At 38.8% G+C, this 22342-nt stretch overlaps 1 protein-coding gene across 1 annotated transcript in view; it reads right to left on the reverse strand.

The window, feature by feature from the left end:
- The window catches only part of epha6 (eph receptor A6), a 194162-nt gene that overhangs the window by 131499 nt on the left and 40321 nt on the right, over positions 1-22342 (reverse strand). Inside the window, exon 3 of the mRNA XM_083522744.1 lies at positions 8708-9368. Coding sequence (XP_083378870.1) covers positions 8708-9368 — 661 coding nt within the window. The remainder of the gene's footprint in view (positions 1-8707; positions 9369-22342) is intronic.

Consider the following 22342-nt stretch of genomic DNA (forward strand, 5'->3'; position numbering starts at 1 on the left):
TTTTATAGGTCCCAATGCTTTAAAATATGATTTTGAGTCGGTTACTGTATTATTAAAAAATCCTGTTGCAAACATATACAATTGTGTGCCACTATATTTTTGTGAACAGTTAAGGGAAGAGCCACATACAGTATGGGTAGAAAAGTCAGATGCCACAATACTTTTGTCTGTATATATATATATATACACACACACACACACACACACACACACACACACACACACACACACACACACACACACACACACACACACACACACACAAACGAGGTGCAACCCACTTTGGACAATTGAACTGTGACCCGTACGGATGCCAAATGGCTGCTGGGAAAACTACACCGAGGGCAGCGGTGTCACTGCAGTCTGAATAAATCTCTCTGCTCCAGATGGGCGATTTACATTCCCTGTCAAACTCTTGGATGAGTCTCTCTGTTTTCTTTATAGAGCATGCAAAGGCATTTACACATGTTTACCATGTACAAATGCATCCAAATACATTCAAATACACACTTTACACACTGCTTTTTTAGTTTTTTTATTCCTTAAATGGGAAATAATGAATGAATAGTGTGTGTGTGTGTGTGTGTGTGTGTGTGTGTGTGTGTGTGTGTGTGTGTGTGTGTGTGTGTAGCTGGTCACAGCAGGAAAACGGAAACAGAAAACAAAACCGAAACACCAAAAGAAGAACATTTCTTATGCACCGCACGCCTTCGACTTGTTTGTGCTTAAGCTTCAGCCGTGCTGTAAAAAATACAATACAGTAAAAACAATATTTGCTTCACTCTGTCTGAGCTCCTTCCAGATTAGGCTGCAGGTAGAGGCGAGGCGACGATGAGGAAAAAAAGCTCCAGACTGCAGCAAATAAGCGACTTTGTGCTCTATAAAGCCAGACACGCTCCTCTCACGCTGTGCAAGTAGTGCAGCTTTCTGTCAGTCAGACGTGAGGGTTTTCGACATGGTTACTTTCAAGCGTCGATGAATGAATGAATGACCCGTCTGTTCGTACCAGATCAATCAATTAATTGATGAGCTAGCAGTTTGTACTGAACCACACGGACCAGAATGAACAGAACCAGTAGCGCTCTCCAATCTCCTATTACGCCTTCAATCACTTCAACCGATCACATGTTAAGACCTTCACAGCTACCAAAAGACTCCTGGGCCTGGTTTAGGTGAATGAAAAAGATAAGACTTTGGACTGATCAGAAGTTGCTGCTGGGAGTTTAAATCCCAGCAGCATCCATCTTTCTTTGCTGGGCCGTTGAAGCAAGGACCTAAACCCCTACATGTCTATGGAAATGCAGCTGGGACCGCTTGGATAATTTTTTTTTTAAACACCACCATACGTTGTCAAATAAAATTTGTACGTTGTTCGTATAAAATAGTTAATAGTAAGTCGGTCTGGATAAAAGCACCAAAAAGCACCTGCCAAAACCCAGAAATGTAAACAGAAGCGAACGAGTGCGATTTGTTCACAAATGAGACACTGGCAGTTTAAACTGAACTGAAAAAAGTCTGCTCTGGATCAGGCTAATGGGATATTTATAGAACAGGAAGTATAAAGTATACAGTGTTTAAGTCGATCTTTTAAATGATAGAGATCAACTATGAGACAAATCGACGCGTACAGCGACCTGCAAACTGTGGAAAAACAAATAATACGGTTTATAACAATATTACGGGTAGTTTTTTACTTTAAATATTTTTGTGCTGCTAAGCTCTAAATTCTGATTGGTCTGAGAATCATGATTGATTTTCTATAACAGCGCCTTGACACTAGTTTCGGTTCTAATTCAAATCACAGGTTATAATGCATAATAAATCCGCTTGAAGCAACATGTTATCATAACTATAGTAGCTGCTCATCCACATGGACACGAATAATGCAAACAGGAAAACAGGAAAATAATGTTATTTAGCAACCACAAATGTTTATATTGTGAGGTTTTCAGCGTAGGTTTAATATATGAACGGAGTCTCCAGTGACAGTAGAACACAAAGTAATTATAAATGCATGTAAGGAGTCTCCAGTACAAGATTAAGTGTAACTATAAATTGATAAAAGCAACGGTTATTGAAAAAAAATCAGCATGCAAAAACCAGCATGTGTTTTATTTATTATATACTGGGTATACATTAACTCGAAGACTTGCCCCTGGATCAATTATACCTTTAAACGTGGAAATCGACCAATCATTGAGAGTCCAACTCCAATATTAATGGCACCCTGTAATCGAAAGAAATCTATCAAATTGCACACAGTATTTCAAACGCCAACAACCGGAGAAACGATTCACCTTTGTTCAAAAGAAAAAAATATCGTCGTGCTCTGGACCTTCTGTGTCGCATTGGACAGCTATAAAACTCAGTGTAAAATCTGGAATTAGTGACAGACACAGAAAGATGAGCAGCCAGCCTTGTGAGACGATGCGCCTATGAAGAATCGTGACAGCTTCATTTATCGTGTCTTTTCAGATGAACGAATCGAAAACAGATTCTGGACCAAAGCGAAACAGAAGAGTGCTTTAAAGTGTATATTTGTGTGTGGTGGGAGAGTTAGGGGGCTTTTGTGCCCTTAAGGACCAAATCGGCAAGAAAAGGCATCACTCAGGAGTAAGAGAAAGAGAAAGCAAAAGAGAGAAAGAGAGAGAGATAAAACGTTGGAATGGGTGACAGATTAAAAGACTTGATCTACACTATCGTATGTACAGCCAGGTGACAAATTAAGTGATTCTGACTGACCCTGCTTATCTTCTGATCTAATGTTACTATCCTGGTGCTCTCGTCCGCCCCCCGTCCACAGGACACAGGGGCACATTGAATGGTTTACTGAGGATAAACATGGTGTAAATGATATGCTACGATCTTCACACTCACCAAATCTCAACCTAAATGAGAATTGTGGGACATTTCAGGGTGAGGTGTCAGATCAACAAACACTGAATGAAAACACTGTGCTTCATTTAATCAGTACAATTCACCAGCTGGTGTATACAGAATTAAAGAACCAGATAAATACACTACATGGACAAAAGTATTGAGACACCTGACTTTTTCCAGCCATATGTGGGTCTTCTCTAGACTTGGACACACAATTGGATACTTTACTTAAACTAGGAGACCCAAAGCTGTGCTATGATAATGCTACCATTTCTTTTCCAGTTTCTTTTATCTATCTATCTATCTATCTATCTATCTATCTATCTATCTGTCTGTCTGTCTGTCTGTCTGTCTGTCTGTCTGTCTGTCCGTCCGTCCGTCCGTCCGTCCGTCCGTCCGTCCGTCCGTCCGTCCGTCCGTCCGTCCGTCCGTCCGTCCGTCCGTCCGTCCGTCCGTCCGTCCGTCCGTCCGTCCGTCCGTCCGTCCGTCCGTCCGTCCGTCCGCCCGCCCGCCCGCCCGCCCATCCATCCATCCATCCATCCATCCATCCATCCATCCAATCATCCATCCATCCATCTGTTTACAGGTTTTACATTTGTAAATTAACAAAAACTCAATAGAATCCTGATTTACAATAAAATAACTGATTTTAATAGAAAATGGTAATGTTTCATAGCAACATACACTCCTTCCAAAAAAAGCTAAACAAACACACTGACAAAGAAAACTTTCACTGTATGAACAATTTCACCATATTTCTTTTCTATATCTGTTTATATGACATCTTCAGCATGCTGGTATGAAAACTATAAGTGATCTGGAGAAAAGCGGATGCATTACTACAATCCTGGGCTTCGTCCTACAGTATCCCCGAGCTGCTGTTATAGAAAACGAACGAGCAATCAATGAAATATATGTTTACAGGGCAATGCTATGACAATTTAATGTGTCCTTACAGACTGGCAGCAGGTCAGTAAAACACACACACACACACACACACACACACACACACACACACACACAAGTGACTGATTAGTATTTTGCAATAGTAGATTAGCTCGTCAAAAACGACTTTAGAAAATGACTCCTGATTGCGCCTCTGTTTGGTTTTGCGTCCCACTGAAGGGAAAATGCCGAAAAAACAAATCACGGACAGACAAAGCTTTAAGCTTTGAGAGTGTTCATTTTAAGGCAGGTTGCTCAGATTTGCTGTATCTAAAATGCTGTAAACAAACATGATAAAAAAGAAATAAAAACTCCTTTGTCTGGTAAAAATTGGTGTTAGTGTTTCTATATAACAAATCTGTCGCTGTGTGATTTTGTGTTTCGATTGTAGTTTTGGGCAATGAAAAGAAAACGAAAGGTGACTCGGCAAATTGTAAGTGTAAAAGAAAAAAAGAGAGGAAGAGAGAGAGTGAGAAGAGCAAGAGAGGGAACAGTAGAAGCATACATTCGAGAAAACGAAATGCAAAGGGTGAACACCACGGTGCCACTTATAATGAGATCCGAGGGCCGTCTGCCAAAAAGCCTGCTGAATATTTCTGCAATATCTTTAGTATTGACGGGCCGAGCGAGCCTTCCGGCACATTCTTGTACAGGGTGACAGTGTCGCAGCAACGACAAAAGATCAAGACCTTCCTGTTCCAGTGGATTTTGTCAGACTGAAGGATAGTCGACATCGTTTTTGGGTGAAGTACCTGGGTCGCGTCTTCTACGATTGGAATCAAACCCTGGAGAATAAATGGCAGGGCTTCCTCAAATGCCTGTGTACTCAAGCAAATCTGCATTCTGTCGTAGATGACGGCTGAATGCTGACTAGTAGTAAAATTTATATGTAACTTTGCTAATAAAAATGCAGTTTTTACCACAAAACAATCACAAAAGTCAGTGGATAGGATGTTTTTTCCCCATCTTTGGAATAATTGGTGGAAATGTAGAGCTGCTATACATTAAATTGCTATAATAAATGAAGGTGTAACTTCCCCGGAGACTTTTTCTTAATTTCCATATAATTCTCCTTTTGGTGCAGTTTGTCATAATGGAAATGAAGATCAGGAAAGGAAGCTAGCAGTGTTGTAAATTTGTTTATCAGAATAAAAAAAGAGCCTTTCGGATTACAGGAACATACATGGAAATGCTTGTGTCTTATTGGCTGACAAGCTCTGGCCAATGTTAGCTCACCTAGTCAGTTAGTATGAGGTAAAAAATGGATATACACAATTTCTTACCATTAAAAAGGTTAAAACTGTACTTAAGTATTCCAAGTACTATGATTTACTTTACCTATAATCAATTATGGCCTTTTATCATTTTTGTCACAAGACTCTTTGCTGAATCAACCCAGTTTATGTGAAAAGACTCTGTTACTCTCAGCACACCGATCTTTTAATAGAATGATATTAATAAGTCAAACACTGATATCTATTACCACCTTCTTTTCACACAAATTATGTCATGTGTGTTGTGGTGAGTTCGAGTTTCCTCCATCATTTATTCCTCTCAAATGTTCTGCTTGCTGTTGAACTGAACTCATGCTGAACTGTATGTTATAGTGATGGCCATTCGTAAACGTTTCGTTCATTTTCAACGAGTCTTTAATGTGACTCAGAAAAACGAGTCGTCTCAAAGGGTTATTCGTTCATTTTCTACTGGACGCACACGAGCAAAGCCTCACAAAATCCCCTTCATTCTTTTGTCACGTGACTCCCGTAGACGCTACACAATGGTTTTGGATCAGGTTTTCTTTATTGTTACAATAATTATGGGAGTCACGTGACAAAAATACGAAAGACACGGCCCATAATTTGTCCTTAGCTGCATCGTCATAGTTTCATTATTGGAATATATGTTGGTGATAAGTAGATACTGAAAGCGGCAATTGAAACGAGTTTAAGACAGAGTGCACACTCGACCCTGATTGGTTTCTCGCTGCTTTCCCGACCAGTTATGTTTTTATCCACTCAAATAAAAAGGAACGACTGATTTCGCAAAAAGGAAGATATGTGAATGTGTCTCCCTAAATTACATTTCGAATGACCGTTCGCAGCATGAATTTGTTCGTAAGTTGTTACTGTGTTCGTTATTGACTATGCATATCTCCTAATAATGTAAGAGCTATAAATACCACTTTTGTACGTCACCCTGAATAAGGGAGTCTGCTAAATGCCGCAAATGTAAATGTAAATACTATCAAATAAACAATACAATATACTAAAACAAATTGAAATAATTTAAATACTGTATACAATATTTTGTATTAAGTAATAAAATATATATTTTTTAAATAATAAAATAAAATTCACTTAAAAAAATTCATTCGCCCGAGTCATCATGTAGAGTTACGGTCCACGACTAGCTGGGGGCGGCTCTCCTCCGTTTTGAATTTTTTTCGACTTCGAACTAATATTTCACTTTGAGGACAGGTTTGTTTGTATCCGCGAAAGTCTGTAAAGTTAATGTTCGTAAAGTGGGGAGCATCTGTATTTCAGTAAAGAAAAAACAAATATGCGAAAAAGCTACTTAAGTACAGTACACAATTACATTTTCTTAATTACTGTCACCAATGTTTAGAGGTCTTACTTCCCAGGTTAAATTCCCAACTGTAGGAATAAAAGGAAACTGGAAGAATCAGTAGATTTCACTAACTAAGCCTGACTTTCTATCTTTGGCCCAGGCACCAGATATGTTACAGAGGTTAAGCATTTAAACATCATGTTAGAAGATCAAGAGGGTAAGAAAAGAGAAAGGACAAACAGGGAAGAAGTGCATCGGGTTAAGGCTGAGTGCAAGGCTGGTCTCTGAAGGGCAAGAGAGATAGAGCTACTTAAAGATTCACTTTGCAGCAGGAGCCTCCCCGATCCCGGCCTTTTTGACGAGGGCTTTGACAGGCACGGGCAGGACTGCAGTCCTAATCGGAGGCGTGATCTGCTCCCAGAGATCGCAGTGCAGTGCAGGCAGAGAGACGGTGGAAGAATAGAAGGAGAAAGACAGCGAGGATGAGAGGCGGCCCTGCCTCTTGCCACCGGTTTTACATTATGCATACGCTCGCTGTCTGTAAGCGTGAATCATATCGGAGTTGATCTACCAGCATAGACCGCCTTCACAAAAGTGTTTGTGAGAAAGAAAGGGTAATGGAGAGAAAGAGGTCGATATCGGCGCGCGGCGGAAAAGAAAAGACAGAGAGTGCGAGAGTAAAAGTCGAAAGAGGTGCAGCTCTCATGCTGGAAAACCTCTGAAGTAAGTCCCTAATCACGGAATAGCTCTGTTATGATGATGATGAGGAAGCTGTAACCATGGCGCATATTTCCGCCTTTCAATTTCGTATTCTGTCAAACGTTCACGGAAAAGCTTCCCCACAGGCTGAAGAAAAAAACAAAAACCAAAAAAAACAGGCCACAGCCAGTGATGTCTTAATCACCGCTGTCCTAATCCGTAAAGATGAATTCGGCTGGAGCGTTCCATCTCTGCACTCGTATCCAGACTTTTCTGCTGTCGAGTCGGCCAAAACCTGGGACTTCTCTACGCTTCTGTGCACTAATGAAGCCTCTCTAGCTCGACGTTTCTGCGGAATGTGGTGGCGAACAGATGTTGGGATGATGTGCTCAGTCAGACAAGAGTGCAAGAGAAAGAGCGAAGGGGTATAATTACAGGAAACACTGTGACATGCTCGCCTACAAGAGGAAGTGCTTCTGAATATATTACAGTTTTGTTGTTTGTGTTTACAAGATGGTAGTTTGAAATGGATCATTATTGTTGGGGAACCGTTTTGTTACCTTCGAGTTGCCCTAGAAATACTGCAGGGGTGGGGAGCAATCATGGTAATCAAAGAGCGTTTGAAAAGAACTAAGCTGAAGCAAACCGCAGTTATTCCACGACAATTTGCCACATTTGGAGGATTCAAAATTCAAATTTGAAGGATTCAAACTTCACAGAGACTTCAACTTCACTGAATACTGATATGGGAATTTACAACATTGAGTAACAGCTGAACTGATTTGGCTGCAATAACCTTTGATTGCACTGCAGTACGTGTTTTATGGAACTGCTCTTCACAAATGATAGATACTTAGGATTCTTCAAAATATTTAGGCACTAGGGATGTACAGCTCCATAACTGAGGCAAATCGATTCACATCTTGATGCATAAGTCAACGATACAAAACATTAAAGATACATATGAAGCAGCTACCGACGCAATACGATTTACCCCTATTGCGATGCAGTGCGAACAGATTTCGATTTGATTCATTGGCAATGCGACTCAGTGCAAATCAAATCATCACAGCAAATCATAAATTGACTTACAGTAAGTGCCTTCTGAATTCTAAATCACTTCTGCCACCCTTTCACAAACAGGCCTTTGCAGTGCAAAAAAAACCTGTGGTCTTTTCCTGTTCTGTCTCCAGGAGGATGCAGCTCTACCTCTGCCATGTTAATCTGCATTCTATGTGACTCTCAGAACATGCCTCGGTCTCCACAGTGTTGTGATGCGTCATATTTACATAGCAGCATCGATGCTGAGAGAACAAGTTTCAGAAACAGTTTAGAGACAAGAAATCGATAAAATATAGCCCACAAATTGTTAGTCACGTTCTAAATAATAAAATATAGCACATATACTAATAATTATAAAATCATGCAAACTTGTATACGATCCACAGGTTTTTTATTCGCTGCACCACATTGTTAATAAATCTTACCATCCCTAATAGACACTGATATTTAGATCTCTTACTAGAAACCAACTTAAATCGTCAAAAAGGTTTTCTAAATGTACTTAAGACTAAAACTAAAAAGCCAAGCTACAGGGTTAGGGTTAGTGACTCACCCAGACAGAGGCCGTCAGTCTCTTCGTAGCCGACGCTGCACACGCACTTGCCCAGTGGGACGAGCCAGTCCCCGTCGGCACTGCAGTACAGTCGTGGTGTGTCTCGCTCTTCAGCGTTCAGCACGCACGCCCCCCTGACCTCGACCAGAGCAGATGAGTGGACACGTGGCACCGTGTCCGGGAAGGCAGCCAGGTTCCTCAGCGTAGACGGACATTTCTTGTAGTAGACGCGCACCGAGAGCAGGGCGATGCACGCGCCGACGTCCTGGAAGGCCAGGTAGAAACCTTTGGTGTGCACAGGCCCTAGTTCGCGCACCTCCGTGTTCAGTCGGAGAACTCGTTCGCCAACGTCGGTCTGCGTGAAGCTTTCGTCAGCGGCGATGGTGTCTATCTTGGCGTAGTCGGAGGGCCGGAAGTGGCTATGAGGCTCGTCGGTTTCCAGGTAGTGCAGGTTAAAGGTCTCTTTGCACGTTCCTGATACCCACGGGATGCTGTTGCAGTCGCGCAGGGTAAAGCGCAGCTCGACGTAGATCCTCTGCGCCTCCTGACGTGCGATCCAGCTCGAGCGAAGCCAGTTGTTTTGGTTCGGCTCCATTACGTGGCACACCTGGAAGGTGTGAATGGGCCGGTTCTGCTCGTCCATCTCCGTGATGGCGTCCCACTGCAGGGAAAGGCAGAGAAGGTAAAGATTAGTGATGTCTGGAGATACAGGGTACTCCATGTCGCAAAATTCCGTGAATTTTCAAGATCGGAAACTTTTGAAGAATCTGTGATTTCATTTCAAATCCAGCTACTTCCTCGGACAAAGCATTAATTGCCAGTGACTTCCATATTTATTTTGAAAACCAGGAAGACCCCTTAAAAACAGCAGTTGTATCCATTCTAGATTTAGTAGGGATTAATCGGAATGTCATAGGACCCCCTCATATTGGTGGACACACTCTTGACAGTCTGAAGCTATTTCAGATCACTTCCTCATCTCTTTTAAAATCTGCCTTAGTCATAGCATAATTACCTTGCCACGTCACCGTGTTACACGTACACTCACATCAACTAACGTGGCAAGTTTTATCAAAAGTTATTAATAATGTTATCGACAATAATTCGATCACCGCCTGATCCCACAGAGCTCGACTGGGCTACTGAAAGTCTTAAAACAGACCACTAGGGAATGACAACATAAATGTACATCAGATAAGCTAGCACTATTTCATTGACAATTTACAATTTACATTGACAATATTGAGCTAGCTAGCTCAAATTGTGATGCTCTTTCTTATAAAATCTGCTAGCCAGTTTTCTGTTATCATACAAAAAAAAGTACTGTACTGGTCAAAAGTTTGGACCCATTACAATTTGTAATGTTTTTGAAAATAGTCTATTATTATGCCCATACCTTTCACGACACTTCGCACACTTTTTCAGTCTTGTCTTGTGCATTATCCAGACTAGTCATTTGTTATTTATTCTTTCTCATCCCTTGAGATCTTTATATTTGTCACAGACAGTTTTACATTCTTGCCACGTGTGCACTAATCCCTACAGTGTGAACAGTTAACATGCAATAAGCCTCAATGCCTGTACTGATGTGCAATATTTTGCAATAATTGTGTTATTTATGTGTTTTGTCCACTGTCTTTTGTTCTGTCTTGACTACTGACTGTTATATGTTGATCTACAAATTTAAACCTGTAAATTCGTTTGCTGCTCTGCACCTTGCTGCATGGCTGACTGACAATAAAGTTCACTTTATATGACTTTAAATATCTATAATTGTTCTAATTACTATGAAATCCAGCTGAAATGTCATTTAAAAAAAAAACTGTATTAGATTGCATGCATGGCAGCATATGACCAAACAAAATGTTTATATTTATGTGTATTTGTTATGGTTTATATAGATTTCTCCAAATTTCTAATTAATCCTGATAACTTTCCAATTTGGTATATTTAAAAAATTTCCCAGATTTCTTGGAAAGTTTGCATTAATTTCCCAGAAAATTTCCGCCCCTTTGCATCCCTAATCAAGAGCGCTTCAAGGCTTCAAACAAGTGAATGAATCATTCGGATCCTGGTAGGTCTGTATGGATTTGCGGAACGCAATCGCACAAGCGGTGATCTAATTTATTGGCTCATGCATTTAGCTGCAGCATGAGCAGTCAGGGATATATGCAGCACACCTACTCGATCTATATGACACATAGAGTACATTGACTTATCATGCTCTTGAAAAACACCTTTCCTGTTAGTAACATCATCAGATCACACTCTGATTCTCTGGAGCTGCTTACTATCATTTTCGCAGGCCTTACATCATGCGCCCGTGGTAATCTCCAAATTCCGAGATGTCGTTTAAAATGTGAGACTGTGTGAACAGTAATAGCTTTACACGTCACTGAGTGGAAGGATTGGTCATTATGCCATCACAGGAGCTTAAAGACTTTCTTGCTGTTATCTTTCTTTGGAATCATAAAGCGCCTTTTGTCTTGCTAGCACGATAACATCCACTCTGATCTTTGCTAAAGCTTTAAACGTAGCATTCTATCCTCAGTGCATTAGCACCAGTGTGAAAATGGAATCTTTGATAATGTTAAGTCGTGGTTTATACATTTATTTTCATGGGTGATGTTTAAAGAAAGTCATATATCGTTATAGAAATATATTACAAGAACAAAAAAGCACAGCACAGCTTTGTTCATGCTTGAAATACCGTTATGGATATTTTGAATAATATCTAGTGGGAAATAGGACCACTCCGAGAGGAACGGCCAGCTGTCACATCTGGGCTACTGGGAAAAACACAGAATTGGACTGCAGGCTTATATCGCACCTTCAAATGAAATATAAAAAAATTATAGAAAAGGTTTTATCAAAGAAAACCACATTAGAATATACATGTTATATGTGATATGTCCCTGTCAAAATTTGGGGAACACCTAGTCTTTTATTGTATATGCAACAAACTCAGAAAATGAAAATAAAAAAAATAATAAAATAAAATAAAAATAACAGTATTGGACAAAGAATGAATGGAAGAAAGTGGGCAGATGAAACCAAATTAAAAAAGGTTTGTCTCTAACAAAAGAACGTCTGGTAGACAGAAAGCAGGAGAGAAAGATTTGATCAGACTCCCTCACCCCCACAGTTAAACATGGTGGTGGAAGCTTAATGGTTTGGGGATGTTTTAGAGCAGGGAAGGTTGGAGACTTATTAGAGGTAAAAGGAACCAACATGGCAACCATTCCATACTTCAAAACCATGCAATTCCATCTGGACTGCGGCTCATTGCAAGCGACTTCACCATATAATAAGACGATGACCTGAAGCATACGTTCAAGTTCTCTAGAGAGCAACCAGTCGTCTGGAGTGTTATCTATCATAGAACAGCCTGCCCAGTCACCGCACCTAAATCCTCCCGAACTGCTCTGGGATGAACCGAATCACAAAGTAAGAAAGAAGTAGTGAAGGACTTCTCTGGCAACTTTCACAAGTGTTTGATGAAATAAAGTGTTTCCACACTTTTAACAGAATCTGTATATTTGTTATTTTTTTTCTTCTTACATAACCATCTTGTGTTTTTCCCCAAAAAGCTTTAAATTCCAGCCACACTTTATATCTTCTCTTTCCATATCTAAAACAACTGATAATTCGAAACATAATTCTCTTGACAAGTCAAACTCATCGTGTGCTTCCCGAGCCGCCGCATGCACAAAAAAATACAACCCGTGGCATATTTCAATGATTCCGCCGACTCTCTGCATCCGTCTCGCTTGTTTCTCTCTCTCTCTCTCTTTGTAATTAATTACCAGGGATGCACTTCATTAGCACAAGGCCTTCTCTTCATTCGCTTCAATTATTGAGATAACAAGCTAAGGTCTGCTAATAGCCACTCAATCAAAACAAAAGAAAAAGAAAAAAAAAAAAGATCTCTACACTTCACGCTCCTCAACAGCTGTTAAAATTAAGACTTTGTTTGGCCTTAATGTTAATGCGAGAGTAAATGCAGGTCAGTAAATTACGCTGCTAATGTGTTTGCATGCCTGCTATTAGCATTGCAGAGGATCCCGTTGATGAATGATGCATTAAATTCTACTTTTTTAACAAGCCAACCTGACTGTAGTTGTAGCCAATTTTCATATAGATGATGTACTGCTTCCACAAAACATCTCATTTAGTCAGGGTAAGTTAGGAATACACTGTATAGACAAAGGTTTGTGGATACCTGACCATAACATTGGTATGTGCTTCCTACATGTAGGCCCCATTTGCATTATAATCACCGCTACTCTTCTGGTAAGATGTTCTACTAGATTTAGTAGAGATTTCCGCTCATTCAGCAAGGGTGTTAGTAAAGTCAGGTACTGATGTAAGTGAGGTAAGGAGGCCTGGGGTGCAGTCAGCATTCAAATTTATCCCGAAATTGTTCAGGAGGGTTGAGGTGTGCATATGTCATGCTGGAACAGGTTTAGGTCTTCTAGATCAAGTGAAGGGAAAATGGTATGTTACCACATCTACTGACGTCCTATAAAATTTTGTGGTAAGAGTTAGGAAAAGAACCACATATTGCTGGAAAATTCAGGATTCCCAATACTTTTGTCTGTATAGTGTACCTACAAATAATTGTAATTAATTGAACACTAATTATGGTCAATTCACATTGTCCATAAAGCTCGCAAGACTCTACCATGAGCTGATTGGTTACCTTGTGTACCTTGTTTCCTTGTATGTTGCCTATCATCTGTACTTCTACGTTTACATAACCCATAATAATATGGCTAAACTACCCGGGTTCATATTTCCGTTCCACCCTTCACCTTCCAAGTGCCAATCGTGCAAATCTGCTACTGCGGTCCATCTCATACTACCTTCTCATCAGTAGCATGGTTCTTAATATGTCTATGTTTTAAGCATATATGAAATAGCAAGTATTCATACTTTTTTGGCAGCATCAACATGGCAGATATGTTCCACCAGTTTTAATGATTATGTTGTTCTATGGTTGTCTCAAGTCTTTGTTATTTTTGTATTGACTTGGACTTACTGCCATTTGTACTTGGACACAGAAAATGTGTAAAAACTTACTATCAAATAAACAGATGTGTTAAAAGTGAGTACAAGCACCTTACTGCAAAACTGCAAAAGTTCAAAAGTCACCAATTCTAAGACTTAAGTAAATGTTTGAGTATCTGATTTGAGCAGTACTTGAGTATTTGACTATCTGACTCATATTGAACTTAGGATCAAAGGTGCACTAGTCCTCATCTCCAAGACATGTTAGTGTAAAGCCAAAAACTGTTGATTTGTGAGGATTTATTTCCTAAAATACAAATCAAATTGTACACCTCAACACTGAAAAAAGAAAAAAACCAAAATAATAAAGCTTTTAAATCTTCATTGATCTTGAACAACAAATAAAATGGATGATTTGTCCTAAAAGTGTCCATGTGCAGTGTAAGGTGACAAAGTGACACTGTACTTTACCAGTCCAGAGTTAAAGTTACAGCCCAGAGTTAAAGTGACATATACATAGTGCAAAAATAATTGTGCTGTGAAAGAAAAGTGAGATGGAGAGAGAAGTCCAGGTAGTAGTTGTTCCAACAAATATGTATTCACCACTGCCATCTCCATCCTTTTAGCAAAATCTACCATCTGCTCTTCCACATTCCTCTCCTTAAAGCCATACCTACCCATCACCTTCTCATCACCTCTGTTCCCTTCACCTACATGCCCATTAAAGTCTGCTGGGGCTTGTGCTTGGGCTTGGGACCGGCGCTAAGAGTGCACTGGCTTGTGCAACCCTAATGCCTGGGTTATATATATGAGATATATTTATATATTATATTCAGATTTCTATTTAGTATACCTGTCTGCATTTTTTATTCTGTGATATAAACTGTGAACAAAGCATTTTGTGGTAGAAATAAAAAGAACTTTGTAAAGCATCCTGAATATAAAGTTTTATTTATACAGGATGTAGTGGAATCTTTACCAACATGTCTGATGAAATGAGATATATATGATGTAAAAAAACAAACAAACTTTGCATCCACGGGATCGATTCCACCATACACCATTAATAATTATATTACCCTCACCCTGTGTAAATCTAATCCAGTCCGAATAGGGCTTTATTCTAAGCTTATTTACATCTCTGCCTGAGCCTTTTTTCAAAGAAACAGACCAGATTCTATCTTCAGTCCCCTCTCATCTCTCCTCTTTTCCCCTCCCAAAATCTCATGTCCTGACATTACTCAAGAAGAACAGAGAGCACAGGGAGAGAAAGCGTGTAGCAGAGGCGCACTCTAAATCTCATCCTGGAGGGCTTGAGGATGTATCACCGGGCTTGCGGCAGGGATAAGATATCAGAGAACAGCTTAAGACAGGACACCCACTGATAAAAATGGCTGTGATGGATGAACCCGAAATCACTTGCTACACATCACATTATGCTGGCTGGAGTTCAGAGATTGGGATACAGATGCAATCCAGAAGTAGCGTGGAAGAGACGTGGAGGAAATGCAGGCGGGAAGATGGGAACGCTTTCACGACTTTTCAATAGCGATCATGCCAAGAACAGGATGACGATGTTACTAAAATGGCGTGTACAAAGGTCTCTCAGTTTTCGCATCAAGGACCCACAAAAACACTCATGTCCTTAGAACGATGGATGGTGTCGTTAGTTTAGGTGAGGCTGATGTACAGCAGGTTAGAAGTTTATGAAAGCTTTTGATTGGCAACCGTACAGTAGGTCAAAGAAAGATTTTAAGTCTTGATATGGTGAAGTTTCTAATATAAAAACTTCAAAACCCAAAATAATTAATATAAAAAATTTTAAGGATTAATTAATTAAACAATAGTAGTACAATTGTAATTATATTATAAGGGCGGTAGTTTGCTATTATCATTATTATTATTATTATTATTATTATTATTATTATAATTATTTATAAACTTTGAAAGAAAGAGTCAGTGCTCTGTATCAGTCAATGAATTCTGCACCAAATTTCTGGATAAATTTGAAAACGGTCGTTTGTTCGCCTCCACACATTCGTTTTCAAATCGTTTCACAAAAGTTGCGCATCCAAACTCAAACATCTAAAAAAAAAGCTACATTTTCTTTGACTGTAACCAAAGTCTCAGTGTGGACGGAAGACAAAAATGGAGTGAAAAATATGTGAAAAAGTATTAGTGTGGACATGCCCTAAAAGCCATACAGTACAAATGTCTGTCTTAACTCCTGCCTTAACCTTTGAACCTCTTGATTCGTGTGAATTGTTGCGAGAAAGTCCAACGTCCAAATAGCTAAGTTTTTTTTATCGCGATTCTTTGTTTTATCTCTGTAAAGCTGCTTTGAGACAATGTCCCAAAAAAAGTGGCATACGAATTCAAAAATGTAATTGAATTCTTCCCCAAAACTGTTACCACAAACTTGACGACACACAATTGGATATAGGACGTCCCTGGATGTGGTACTGTAGCATTATACTTTCCCTTGTCAAAGTCAACACTGTTGTGTCTGAATGATCCCAAATTTACACTTCAAAGTCTAGAGGAACATCTTTTCAGGAGAGTGGAGCTTACTCTAGTGGAATAGGATGTTTAAATGGAAGCATACACCAATCCTATAGTCAGGTGTCCACAAACGTTTGTCTATAAAATATATGGGAAAACTTTCTTACTTGAAACAGAAATGGAATTCAGACAATATCACACCATCATATGTCCTTTTAAACTTTTACATATTCCCTGGTCGTCTTCGACCGTGAGGGACATTGGCATGTCTCGGCAACTTATGCAATAAGGCTGTGAAATCATAAAAGTTTGATCGCACCCTAGTGCTCTAAACTTCTCCCGTACGTATGGAGGTTTAATATGGATGAAAGCCTGCGCGGCCATGAAATATAAATGACTGTTTATCAAACGATCTCGTCACCGATTTCCACTCACTCTTTACAACCCTGTGAATAGACCAGCCATCTATTTGTACTTGTGTTCCGAACCCCTCTGGGTACCAATGAGGCTGAATGGCCGATTCTGCCATCCGTACACTGTGTCAACACTATCGCTCGATACACTTACAGCAGCTATTATTTCACTATAGATTTGTGTTTGCCAAGCACAGCCTAGGGTAGGAATCTTCAAACCTATGATTTTTTTTCCTTTCCTCTCTTTACAAGTATGCGCGTCTCCGAGGAACGGTTTAACCGAAGCGAATCTGTCAAAAGACGAGGCTCGCTATCGGGACGTCGCAACGATAGCACATCAAGGGGAAATAAAATACAATTAAGCTCGGGTGAAACCAATTATTGCATAATTATTAAACACACATTAACCTTGGGTAATGAGAGAGCTTTACAAACCAGACACCGACCCTGTCCTTTTGACTCAATAATTGATTAATTGACTTCTCAGTTCTTCAGGGTGACATCTGTGAAATAATTAGACTGCTTTGAATAGACTAGACAGTGACAGTTAAAACCGTCTGGACCACTGTTTGTCAAAAGTCTATGTTTAGCCACACAAAATACAATACCCTTTATTGTAATGGCAATATGAACCTCATATTAGCAATATATATCGAATATACACTGTATTTCCAAAACTATTGGAACACCTGCGTTTGCCAGCCATATGTGGTTCTTCCCCAAATTGTTTGAGGCACACAATTGTATAGGCACGATTAAAGTTCCCATTCCCTTGAACTAAGAGACCCAAAAATGGTTCCAGCATGACAATACCCCTAGCAGCTTCATGAAGATATGCTCAGTGGTCCCCAACCTTTTTTGCGCCACGGACCAGATTAATGTCAGACAATATTTTTACGGACCAGCCTTTAAGGTGTGGCGGATAAATACAACTAAATAAAATGATACGACCGGCATAAAAACTGGTATTTTCTAAATACAGTGGTAACTTGACCTACGAGTGCATTAATGTACGAGTTTTCCGAGGTACGAGCCGTCACTCAGGTCGATTTTTTTTCTTTGTTACGCGAGCAAAAAATAGAGGTACGAGCTGCTAGATGGCAAAGCGAAGCCAGAAAGCGAAGATGGTGACGAAAATTTTGATAAGCAAAGAAGAAAAAGTAAAAAAATTAAAAGTTTAGGAATACGTAGTGTACAGTACTGATAGTAAAAAACGAGTTTTCCCTCCTCCTCCGCCTATTGTCTCCACATCAAGAGTGAGTCATAGACAGATGTGGCGGAGAAAATCCGGTAATTTTCCAAAATAAACATCGTTCAGATTCAGATAATAAATAAAATGGAAATAATGTAAGTATTCTTTCTGTGCGGCCCGGTACCGGGGGTTGGGGACCACTGCTTTACATGGGTTGGAGTGGAAGATCTTGCATGGGAGAATATAATTGGTCAAATAAATCTAGAAGTGCGGCTTAAATTATAATATATAAATTATAACACAATTGTATAGGATGTCTTTTAAAGTAGTAGCATTGCATTTTCCCTTCATTTTCCCCTCACTAGGTGACCCAAACCTTTTTCAGTATGACACTGCCCCTGTGCACAAAGCCAGCTCCATGAAGATATGCTTTAGATGGGTTGGAGTGAAAGATCTTGAGTGGCAGAATATGATGGGTTAATAAAATCTAGAAGTGTGCCTGATAGGCTGGGGCAGTGGTACGAGGTAACCAATCAGCTCACTCATTGAGTTTTGGGGATTTGTGCTTATACAATGCACACTGAGCATGATTACTTCTTCAATTCATTCGGAGAATCGCTAAATACACTATATTGAACAAAGTATTGAAACACTGTTTTTTTTTTTTTTCTTTCAACTGTATATGTTTTTGGATTTGGTAACATTACATTTTCCTTTTACATTCCCCTTACTAGGAGATCCAAACCTGTTCCAGCATTACATGGGTTAAAGTGGAAGTTCTCCTGCTAAAGAGTTGCAACCCTATTGAACACATTTGGGAAAAATGTAAACCCTGACTGAACCCCAGGCCTCCTCACCTCACCTTCATCAGTGCCTGACTTTACTAACCCTCGTATATGATTGATCACAAATCTCCTCAAGCACTCTCCAAAATCTAGTGGAACAGGCTATTAGAATAGGAAACGGGGATTAAATATGGAATGAGATGATCAGAATTATATCAGCTTATTCACAAACTTTTGTCCACATAATGTAAGTTCTAGTTGGGTACAAAAAAAGAAAAGAAAACGCCATCGTTTTTAACAGTAGGTGTCTAACAGGAGTCTCACCAGGGTCCGGGATTATCTGTAGTTTACGACCGATGTTGGTCATAATGCACTTTTATGTGAAGATTGTAGCCAGTTATGGCTGCTGCCGGCACAATACGGTGGTTCAATTAAGTTACGACCCTTTTTTTATTTATTTATTTTTTTTTACTTCTGTATAGCATCTGAGTCGCAGACAATCAATGGCAAACCTTGACATACCGCCTACTGAGCTTTGATGTGACTTGCTGTGTGGGTGGGAACCTGTGAAACCTGAGGCTAATGCGGTAGAAGGTTCAGAAAAATAAAGTTGACTATTTCGTTTGATACCTTTTGGAGCAAACGAGGTGCTTTTGAATTCCAGTAAAAAGATGTAATTACTGCGAGAAGATGTAAACCCGGACAAATAGAGTCTTCACGTAACAGTAGCAAAGACGAAACCTAGTCCCATCAGAGAACATTATTCTGCTGATTAATAGCAAACGCTTATAGTTGGTGTGACTCTTTTAAGGAAATGATACAAGAGGGATTTGGGACAATATAAAGGTTCTTAGGGACTATTAAGAATTGTATTTATGATTGATTTCATGGTCATGGAATGCAGTTACTTTAAACCTGAGGTAGTTTGTAGTGTACAGCGTGACAGAATGATATGGAAGAATATAACTATATATATATATATATATATAGAGTTTGGGTCATTCATGAACAATTCATTCATTCACAATCTTTCATATGACCAAAAGCTAATGAGCTGCCCCAGAGAGCGATTTGTGCATTTAAATTACATCTTTTATATGACTCGAGACTGAATAGTTATCTCAGAGAGAGGTTTTTTTTTTTTTTAATTTTGAAGAAATCTTTTATATGACTCGGGGCTAATGAGTTGTCTTAGGGAGTAATTCATTCTAACAAATCTTTTTTTATTGCTCAGGACAAACGAGTAGTCTCAGTGAGTCATTTGTCGATTTTAAACGAATCTTTTATATGACTCGAGACTAACGAGTTGTCCCTCATTTGTCTTAAAATACCTCATTTGTACAGCGAAAACCATAATTGTCTGCGTACAGGAAATAGAATTGATTAGTTCACTTACCAAGTCTTATGCATTTGTCATATATTCTGTATTAGGTACGTACAAATGTTGTTATTTCCAAACTTCCCTTCAAACATGCAGGTATACAGTTTTATTTATTACTTTTATAGTTAAACAATGCATTTCTGGTTCCAAATTTATAATTCGAAATGTGTGAATTTCTGTCGTGAAGGTTCTTTTCCATATCATTGAATCTGGTAATAAAGGCTAATTTCTTTCTCTTATCCGTATGAAGGGGAAATCATGTAGATAAATCTGGACACTCATTTAAAGCTGCAAATGAACAAAAGACTCTGTACAGAGTACAGACTCTGCTGTCATATGACATGAATGAACGGATGAACGATTCGGACCAAAAGACCCAGTTCTGTTTCTATTATACTATTTATTATTTATTATTGAGAATATGATCAAAACCTTTTGGGCTTAAATGAACAAAAATAAATGAAAAGCAACAACAAATTCAAATTAGTAAAGATCCAATCTTACTATCACTATTGGAATAATTTGAATCTTGAATTACCTTTATTTGGTTAACATTTCCTATTAAATAACAATACCTATACATGTCTTTAGAGGTGCTGGAGTGAGGAAAAAGGGGATTGGTCATAGCTTATTCTTTATGTCTTTATGAATCTTGACAAATTCCATTTATGCCTTTTGTCAGATGCTATCATCCAGAGTGTCTTAGAACTGAACAGTTGAGGAGTAAGGGCCTTGCTCATGGGCCCAGCAATGGCAGGTTTGTTGATGATCTAGAGTGCATTGCCTTAACCACTGAGCTACCACCTCCCTAAATATATATTACCTGTTCTTTCTTGAGGAAGATGCAGCTCTACCTCTGCCATGTTAATTTGTATTCTATGTGACTCTCAGGACACACCTCGGTCTCTATAGTGTTGTGATACTGTACGTCATATTTACCTAGCAGCTGTGATCTTGAGAGAACACGCTTGAAAAAACAGTTTAGCGAAGAGAAATTAATCAACATATAAAATATTGGTCACAAATTATTGGTCACATTCAGAATAACAAAATAACAAAAGTATAGCTAATAATATATAAATCAATTGTATTCATGCCGATGCAAGTTAATTAAATCAAAACATATATATATATATATTTTACCATCACTACTTGTTTATATATATACTGTGTATATATATATATATATATATATATATATATATATATATATATATATATATATATATATATATATATATATATACACACACACAAGTCAATGGTAAATGACATTTCCAGAGAAGCACAATGTTTCAGACAAAACAACTACACAACTGTGGAGGCAAAAGCCTTCTGAAGCCGTAGGAGGTGAAGGTTTTATGTAGGCTTTTCCTCCTACAGCTTTAGAAGCACTCTGCTTTTACAACTGGTAAAGGAGATTTTTTTTTTTTTGAGGTCTTGTTTTCTGGAAATGTCTCATATTCTGATTGTTTCTCAGATTACATATACTTATAGACAATAGAGATCTAGAATGTAGATATTTTGTTAAAAAATGTCTTATTCATATTATATTTCATACCATATCATTGTAAATTTCTTCAGTTCAGATAAACATCTGTGCCAAGTGCTTTAAACTATAAAAATGAAATATGACTAGCAAGAGTTTTAGGGTTCCTGAAGAATCCCACAGGCGAACTGTACAAAAGCGCACTAGTGCATGTTGGTTGAATAGTTAGTTCAAACACCATCAGATCCCTCAACAGAGATTTAACACTAAGGTCACCTGTCCGCCTTCCAGCACTTACTTTTTCTCAGTTGCTTTAGCGTTTTTCAGATCAGTAATAAAATTCTCAAAACTACTTGTTCAACCTCCACATCATTTGTCATTTGTGCTCATCATAAAAACATTTCTTGTTGCTTTGATCAAATTGCGAATGCTTTTGTACATCATTTAATGGATTGTGTACGAGTGTCTGCTGTTTCCTACAGTATCAGTTGTTCATGTTGATCAAAATATATTCTACTGGTTTCACCTGAATAGTTTTAACCCCCAAAACATCTCAGCATCAGTTCACTGTATACATCCTTGAATGAAAAACTGTTACAACAGTTGTCAACATCTGCAATCTAAGATTTCTATTAAACCTTTTTTCTGTAAATGTGTTGAATTAATGAATTGTGCAAATGAATCTTGAATGTCACTAATGAAGGCGAGTGAACGACATCAGATCAACCAATAATCAACCAGTTCTCCAAAACAGGTCAAAGGTGAATCTCGTGAACCTTCAATTGGAAAGTGATTACAGACAGAGCAAAACAGATTTATAAATTATGAAAATGAATGAACAACTAAGAAACAAACAAACGCTT

This window comes from Silurus aristotelis (genome assembly GCF_946808225.1).
Source record: "Silurus aristotelis genome assembly, chromosome: 20".
In the NCBI taxonomy this organism is placed as follows: domain Eukaryota; kingdom Metazoa; phylum Chordata; class Actinopteri; order Siluriformes; family Siluridae; genus Silurus; species Silurus aristotelis.